Source organism: Malurus melanocephalus, unplaced genomic scaffold (assembly GCF_030028575.1).
Source record: "Malurus melanocephalus ecotype Western Australia unplaced genomic scaffold, MMel_1.1 scaffold_1436, whole genome shotgun sequence".
In the NCBI taxonomy this organism is placed as follows: Eukaryota; Metazoa; Chordata; class Aves; order Passeriformes; family Maluridae; genus Malurus; species Malurus melanocephalus.
The window spans coordinates 7716-16538 of NW_026624668.1; the positions used below are offsets into that span (position 1 = coordinate 7716).

Below are 8823 nucleotides of genomic sequence, written 5' to 3' on the forward strand. Positions count from 1 at the left end.
GGCTCGGGGCCGTGCTGGGGGGACACTGGGGTGGCACTGGGGTGACACTGGTGACACTGGGGTCACTCTGAGGTGACACTAGGGACATTGGGGACAGTCTGGTGACACTGGGAATGGTTTGGGGACATTGAGGTCACTCTGGGGTGACACTGGGGACACTGGGAATGGTTTGGGGACATTGGGGACATTCTGGGGTGACACTGAGGACACTGAGGTGGCACTGGGGACATTTTGGGGACACTTTTGGGGACACTGAGGTCACTCTGGGGTGGCACTGGTCACACTGGGGACATTCTGGTGTCACTGAGAACACCTTGGGGACACATTTGGGGACACTGAGGTGACACTGGGGACACTGGGGACATTCTGGTGTCACTGAGAACACCTTGGGGACACTTTTGGGGACACTGAGCTCACTCTGGGGTGGCACTGGTGACACTGGGAATGGTTTGGGGACCCTTTTGGGGACACTGAGGTGACACTGGTGACACTGGGAATGGTTTTGGTGGCACTGGGGTGACACTGGTGACACTGGTGGCACTGGGACTGACCTGTCACTGTCCCCTCAGGTCGGTATCGTGGCCGGGTGGCCTCGGTGACGCTGTTGGTGACATCGGCGGTGGCGGCGGTGGCCTCGCTGTGGCTCGGGGCCGTGCTGCTCTTCGGCCTCAGGGATTTGTGCCTCGTCTGCCTCAGCACCTACGGMATCAACGCCGCCCTGCTCGGCATCAACCTGCGGCGCTGGAGGACCAGGAAAATGGATAAAATCGAGTGAAATCAACCCAAAATGGTGAAATCAGTAAAAAAATGAAAAAAAACGGTGAAAAAATGGTGAAAATCGGTGAAAAAATGGCGAAAATCGGTGAAAAAATGGTGAAAATCAGTGGAAAAATGGTGAAAATCAGCACAAAAGTGAGAGAAATCGGCCCAAAAATGAGAGAAATTGTCTCCAAAATGAGAGAAATTGACCCAAAAATGAGAAATTGAGAGAAAATGGGAAAAAAATGGTGAAAATCGGCCCAAAAATGGCAAAAACTGGCCCAAAATTGACTGAAATCCACCCAAAAATGAGAGAAATCGACCCCAAAATCGACTGAAATTGCCCCAAATTCTTGGGGGTATTTTGGGACATTTTGGGGCATTTTTTGGGGGCCATTTTGGGCCATTTTGGGTTCCTGTGCCTCGTCTGCCTCAGCACCTACGGCCTCAACGCCGCCCTGCTCGGCATCAACCTGCGGCGCTGGAGGACCAGGAAAATGGATAAAATTGAGTGAAATTGGTTAAATTGAGAGAAAACAAGAAAAATGAGAGAAATCGGCGAAAAAATGGTGAAAATCGGCGAAAAAATGAGTGAAAATCGGCACAAAAAGGAGAGAAAGTGACCCAAAAATGAGAGAAATGGACCCAAAAATGAGAGAAATTGACCCAAAATGGTGAAATTGTGAGAAATTGGTGAAAAATGGAGAGAAATTGGCAAAAAAATGGTGAAAATCGGCACAAAAGTGAGAGAAATCGACTCAAAAATGAGAGGAATTGACTCAAAAATGAGAAATTGACCCAAAATGGTGAAATTGTGAGAAAATGGGAAAAAATGGTGAAAATCGGTGAAAAAGAGAGAGAAATTGACCCAAAAATGGCGAAAATTGGCCCAAAATCGACTGAAATCCACCCAAAAATGAGAGAAATTGACCCAAAAATGAGAAAAATCGACTGAAATTGCCCCAAATTCTTGGGGATATTTTGGGACATTTTTGGGACATTTTTTTGGGGCCATTTTGGGCTGTTTTGGGTTCCTGTGCCTCGTCTGCCTCAGCTCCTACGGCCTCAACGCCGCCCTGCTCGGCATCAACCTGCGGCGCTGGAGGAGGGGAAAAATGGATAAAAAAGAGTGAAATTGGTTAAATCAGTGAAAAAATGAGAAAAATGAGAGAAATCGGCGAAAAAATGGTGAAAATCGGTGGAAAAATGGCGAAAATCTCCAAAAAAGTGAGAGAAATGGACCCAAAAATGAGAGAAATGGACTCAAAATGAGAGAAATTGACCCGAAAATGAGAGAAATCGACCCAAAAATGAGAGAAATTGACCCAAAATGGTGAAATTGTAACAAATCGGTGAAAAAATTGTGAAAATCGGTGGAAAAATGAGTGAAAATCGGCACAAAAATGAGAGGAATTGACCCAAAAATGAGAGAAACGGGCCCAAAAATGAGAGAAATTGGCCCAAAATTGACCCAAAATCGAGTGAAATTGGCCCAAAATGGTGAAATTGACCCAAAAATGAGAAAAATTGGCCCAAAAATGAGAGAACTTGACCCAAAATCGACAGAAATTGCCCAGAAATGTTGAAAATGACCCAAAATCGACTGAAATTACCCAAAAATGGAGAAAAATGACCCAAAATTGACAGAAATTGCCCCAAAAATGGTTAAAATGACTCAAAATCAACTGAAATTGCCCAAAAATGGTGAAAATGACCCAAAATCAACCAAAATCGACCCAAAAATAAGAAAAATTGGCCCAAAATCTACTGAAATTGCCAAAAATGGTGAAAATGACCCAAAATCGACTGAAATTGCCCCAAAATTGGGGCGAACGGAGCAAAAGTTACAGGAAAAGGAGAAAAAGTTACATGAAAGTGTCTTAAACGACCCAAAAATGGGAATAAAATACCAAATTTGGGTTAAAACGAACAAATGTTACATAAAAGTGACCAAAAATGTGCAAAAGTGACCAAAATTTATATTAAAGTGTCTTAAGTGGCAAAAAAATGGTGTTAAAATATCAAAATTGGGGTTAAAATGGGAAAAGTTTATATTAAAGTGTCTTAAATGGGAAAAAAATGGTGTTAAAATATCAAAATTTGGGTTAAAATGGGAAAATTTTAAATTAAAGTGTCTAAAATGGTAAAAAAATGGTGTTAAAATATCAAAATTTGGGTTAAAATGAACAAAAATTGCATTAAAGTGCCCGAAACTGCCCCAAAAATCCCCTCAGAGAAATTCCCTTCATTTCAGTCCCAAAATCCCAATTTTTAGCCCCCAAAATTCCCAATTTTTAGCCCCAAAATCCCCAAATTTTGGGCCCAAAATCTCCCAATTTTCAGGCCTAAAATTTGCAATTTTCCGGCCCCAAAATCCCAATTTTTAATCCCAAAAATCTCAATTTTCGTCCCCAAAATCCCAAATTTAGCAGGAAAATCCCAATTTCAGTCCCAAATTCCCAATTTTCAGGCCCAAAAATCCCAAATTTTGGACCCAAAATCTCCCAATTTTTGGGCCTAAAACTCGTAATTTTCAGGCCCCAAAATCCCAGTTTTTAGTCCCAAAATCTCAATTTTTAATCCCAAAAATCTCAATTTTTGTCCCCAAATTCCCAAATTTAGGGGGAAAATCTTAATTTTCAGATCAATATTCCCAATTTTCAGTCTCAAATTGCCAATTTCAGTCCCAAATTCCCAATTTTTAGCCCCAAAATCCCAACTTTTGGGCCCAAAAGCTCCCAATTTTCGGGCCTAAAATTTGTAGTTTTCAAGCCCCAAAATCTCAATTTTTGTCTCCAAATTCCCAAATTTAAGGTGAAAAATCTCAATTTTAATCCCCCAAAATCCCAAATTTAGGGGGAAAATCCCAATTTTCGTCCCCAAAATTCCAATTTTAGGCCCAAAATCCCAATTTTTAGGCCCAAACCGCCTCTTCGCAATGCACCCTGGGATATCGGCGGACCGTGCCGTCTCCTAGCAACGCCAAACCACGCCCTCATTTTAAGCCACGCCCCCTCGCAGTCTCCTAGTAATGCCAAACCACGCCTCCATTTTAAACCACGCCCCTCGCCGTCTCCTAGCAACGCTAAACCACGCCCCTAAAAATCTCCTAGCAACGCTAAGCCACGCCCCATTTTAAACCACGCCCCCTTTTCCATCTAGCAATGCCAAACCCCGCCCCATTTTAAACCACGCCCCCTCTCCGTCTCCTAGCAAGGCTAAACCACGCCCCTCACAGTCTCCTAGCAACATTAAGCCACGCCCCGTTTAAAACCACGCCCCCTCGCCGTCTCCTAGCAACGCCAAAACACGCCTCCATCTTAAACCACGCCCCTCGCCGTCTCCTAGCAACGCTAAACCACGCCCCTCAAAATCTCCTAGCAATGTTAAGCCACGCCCCCATTTTAAAGCCCGCCCCTCGCCGTCTCCTAGCAACGTCAAGCCACGCCCCCATTTAAACCGCGCCCCCTCGCCATATCCTAGCAACATTAAGCCACGCCCTCATTTAAAACCACGCCCCTCACTGTCTCCTAGCAACGCTAAACCACGCCCCTCGCAGTCTCCTAGCAACATTAAGCCACGCCCCGTTTAAAACCACGCCTCTCTCCGTCTCCTAGCAACGCCAGACCCGCCTCTATTTCAAACCACGCCCCTCACAGTCTCCTAGCAACGCTAAACCACGCCCCTCAAAATCTCCTAGCAATGTTAAGCCACGCCCCCATTTTAAATCCCGCCCCCTCACCGTCTCCTAGCAACGGTGCCCGCCCTGACGTCACTTCCGCCTCGCTCCAAGATGGCGGCGGCGGCCCCGGGCGGTCCCGGAGCGGTCGCGGAGGCCCCGGGAGGGTCCGGGGGAGCCCCGGGAGGGCCCCGAGCGGCTCCGGAGGCTCCCGGAGCTCCGGGGGGAACGGCGGGAACGGCGGCGAACGGAGCGGGAAGCGTGAGGGGAACGGCGGGAAGCGTGAGGGGAACGGCGGGAAACGGAGCGGGAGCCGTGAGGGGAACGGCGGCAACGGCGGGAAACGTGAGGGACGCGGAGGTGGCGGTGGAGATCGGAGAGACGTATTTGTGTCGGAGAGCCGATGGGAGCTGGCGTGAGTGTAACTGGGATAGACTGGGATAAACTGGGATGGACTGGGGTGCATAAACTGGGATAGACTGGGACAGACTGGGATGGATAAACTGGGATATACTGGGATGGACTGGGATAAACTGGGAATGGGGAATGGGATCGGAGAGATGTATTTGTGCCGGAGAGCCGATGGGAGCTGGCGTGAGTTAAACTGGGATATACTGGGATATACTGGGATGGACTGGGATGGGTATGGGATGGGTATGGGATGGGTAAACTGGGATAAACTGGGATAAACTGGGTTAAACTGGGATAAACTGGGATAAACTGGGAATGGGATCGGAGAGACGTATTTGTGCCGCAGAGCCGATGGGAGCTGGCGTGAGTTAAACTGGGATATACTGGGATGGACTGGGATAAACTGGGAATGGGGAATGGGAATGGGATCGGAGAGACGGATTTGTGCCGNATTTGTGCCGGAGAGCCGATGGGAGCTGGCGTGAGTTAAACTGGGATAGACTGGGATAAACTGGGATATACTGGGATGGGTATGGGATGGGGTATGGGAGCAGGGGAACCGGGGAAACTGGGAATAACTGGGGAAACTGGGATGGACTGGGACTGGGAATGGGATCGGGAAGACGGATCTGTGCAGGAGAGCTGATGGGAGCTGGCGTGAGTGTAACTGGGATAAACTGGGATATACTGGGATGGACTGGGATAAACTGGGATGGGGGTGGGGGGCGGGGAACTGGTCCCAGTCCATTCCCAGTCCATTCCCAGTCCATTCCTGGTTCATTCCCACTCCCTTACTGGTCCCAGTCCATTCCCAGTCCATTCCCAGTTCATTCCCAGTTCAATCCCAGTCCCATACTGGTCCCAGTCCATTTCCAGTCCCATACTGGTTCCATTCCCATTCCCAGTCCATTCCCATACTGGTCCCAGTCCGTTCCCAGTTCAATCCCAGTTCCCTTACTGGTCCCAGTTCATTCCAGACTCGGCCGAGGTGATCCAGTCCCATTCCCGTACTGGTCCCAGTCCATTCCCAGTCCATTCCCAGTCTCTCCCAGTCCATTCCCATTCCCATACTGGTTCCCAGTCCATTCCCAGTTTGTTCCCAGTCCATTCCCAGTCCCTTCCCGTCCGTTCCCAGTCCATTCCTGGTTCATTCCCAGTCCCTTACTGGTCCCAGTCCATTCCCAGTCCATTCCCAGTTCCCTTACTGGTCCCAGTTTGTTCCCAGTCCATTCCCAGTCCCTTCCCGTCCGTTCCCAGTTCGTTCCCAGTCCCTTACTGGTCCCAGTTTGTTCCCAGTCCATTCCCAGTCCATTCCCAGTTCCCTTACTGGTCCCAGTTTGTTCCAGACTCGGCCGAGGTGATCCAGTCCCGTTCCCATACTGGTCCCAGTCCATTCCCAGTCCATTCCCAGTCCATTCCCAGTCCATTCCCAGTCCATTCCCAGTTCAATCCCAGTCCCTTACTGGTCCCAGTTTGTTCCAGACTCGGCCGAGGTGATCCAGTCCCGTCTCAACGAGCAGGAGGCGCGTGAGGAGTTCTACGTTCACTACGTGGGATGTGCGTACTGGGCAAACTGGGAGGGACTGGGAGGGACTGGGAGGGACGAAAACCAAACTGGGATGGACTGGGGGGGACTGGGAGGGACTGGGATGGACTGGGGTGGACTGCGATGGACTGGGAGGGGACTGGGAGGGACTGGGATGGACTGGGAGGGGACTGGGATGGACTGGGAATGGATAAAAACCAAACTGGGATGGACTGGGAGGGACTGGGAGGGACTGGGAATGGATAAAAACCAAACTGGGATGGACTGGGAGGGACTGGATCGCTCCCAGTAAGTCCCAGTTCTCCCAGTTAACCTCAGACTGGACAAATGGGTGGGTTGGATGGAATACGTGGAGTGGATTTGGGTGGATTTGGATGGATTTTGGTGAATTTTTGTGAATTTGGGCCCTCCCAGTGCTCCCAGTTAACCAGATTGGGATGGACTGGGATGGACTGGGATGAACTGGGACCCTCCCAGTAAGTCCCAGTGCTCCCAGTTAATCCTCAACTGGGTAGATTGCAAAACATGGAGTGGATTTTGATGGATTTGGGTGGATTTTATTGCTCCCAGTGCTCCCAGTTAACCACAAACCGGGTGGGTTTGAGTAACTGGGATGAACTGGGACCCTCCCAGTAACTCCCAGTTAACCACAGACTGGGTAGATTGCAAAACATGGAGTGGATTTCGATGGATTTGGATGGATTTTGGTGAATTTGGGCCCTCCAGTGCTCCCAGTTAACCACAAACTGGGCAAGTTGGGATGCACTGGGATGAGCTGGAACCCTCCCAGTGACTCCCAGTTCTCCCAGTTAACCGCAAACTGGACGAATGGGTGGGTTGGATGTAATACATGGAATGGATTACAATGGATTTGGGTGCATTTTCCTGAATTTGGGCCCTCCCAGTGCTCCCAGTTAACCACAAACTGGGCAGATTGGGATGCACTGGGATGCTCCCAGCCCTCCCAGTAAGTCCCAGTTCTCCCAGTTAATCCTCAGCTGGGTAGATTGCAAAATATGGGATGGATTTTGGTGGATTTGGATGAATTTGGGCCCTTCCAGTGCTCCCAGTGCTCCCAGTTAACCACAAACTGGGTAAATTACGAGCCATGGGATGCACTGGGATGGACTGGGACCCTCCCAGTAAGTCCCAGTGCTCCCAGTTAACCACAGACTGGGTAGATTCCAAAACATGGGGTGGATTTCGATGGATTTGGATGGATTTTGGTGAATTTGGGCCCTCCCAGTGCTCCCAGTTAACCAGATTGGGATGGACTGGGATGGACTGGGATGAACTGGGACCCTCCCAGTAAGTCCCAGTTCTCCCAGTTAACCGCAGACTGGGTAGATTGGAAAACATAGGATGGATTTCAGTGAATTATCATGGATTTGGACTCTCCCAATGCTCCCAGTGCTCCCAGTTAACCACAGACTGGGTAGATTCCAAAACATGGAGTGGATTTATGTGGATCAGGATGGATTTTGGTGAATTTGGGCTCCCAGTTAACCACAAACCGGGTGGGTTTGAAAAACTGGGATGGACTGGGATGAACTGGGACCCTCCCAGTAACTCCCAGTGCTCCCAGTTAACCCTAAACTGGGTAAATTGGAAAAGATGGAGTGGATTTCGATGGATTTGGATGCATTTTGGTGAATTTGGGCTCTCCCAGTGCTCCCAGTGCACCACAAATGGGGTGAATTACGACCCATGGGATGAACTGGGACCCTCCCAGTGACTCCCAGTTCTCCCAGTTAACCGCAGGCTGGACGAATGGGTGGACCGGAACCGTCTGGCGCTCAGCAAGAGCCTGAAGGAGGCGGCGCAGAAAAGCTCGGAGCCGTTCCTGGGGGAACTGGCAGAGCCCGAACGCAAAATCACCCGCAACCAGAAACGCAAACACGACGAGATCAACCACGTCCAGAAGGTCTGGGACACACTGGGACAAACTGGGATGTACTGGGAGGGACTGGGAAGTGACTGGGAGTTGCTGGGATGGACTGGGACAGAGTTAGAGCGGATCGGAATGGAGTTAAAGGGACTGGGATTGGTTTGAATGGGACTGGGATAAACTGGGATGGGTTTAGGATGGACTGGGATAAACTGGGATGGAGTTAGAGGACACTGGGATACACTGGGATATACTGGGAACAGGCTGGGAAGTGACTGGGAGAAAATGGGATGAACCGGGACGGATTTAGAGCGGATTGGAATGGAGTTAAAGGGGACTGGGATGGGTTTTAGGGGCACTGGGATGGACTGGGATGGGTTTAGGATGGACTGGGATGGAGTGGGATGGAGTTAGAGGATACTGGGATGAACTGGGATGAACTGGGATGGACTGGGAACAGGCTGGAAGTGACTGGGAGAAAATGGGATAAACTGGGACGGAGTTAGAGCGGATCGGAATGGAGTTAAAGGGGACTGGGAT

At 49.6% G+C, this 8823-nt stretch overlaps 2 protein-coding genes across 2 annotated transcripts in view; both read left to right on the top strand.

The window, feature by feature from the left end:
• LOC130586976 (vitamin K epoxide reductase complex subunit 1-like) overlaps window positions 1-1490 on the top strand; it is an 8112-nt gene extending 6622 nt beyond the window's left edge. Inside the window, exon 3 of the mRNA XM_057387916.1 lies at window positions 570-1490. Within this exon, the coding sequence (XP_057243899.1) occupies window positions 570-775 (206 nt within the window). The 3' untranslated portion in view covers window positions 776-1490. The remainder of the gene's footprint in view (window positions 1-569) is intronic.
• Window positions 1491-4535: 3045 nt separating this feature from the next.
• Window positions 4536-8823, top strand: part of KAT8 (lysine acetyltransferase 8) — a gene marked incomplete at its 3' end in the record, with an annotated part of 25197 nt that continues 20909 nt past the window's right edge. The window contains exons 1-3 of the mRNA XM_057387914.1: window positions 4536-4853; window positions 6332-6406; window positions 8147-8319. Coding sequence (XP_057243897.1) covers window positions 4553-4853; window positions 6332-6406; window positions 8147-8319 — 549 coding nt within the window. The remainder of the gene's footprint in view (window positions 4854-6331; window positions 6407-8146; window positions 8320-8823) is intronic.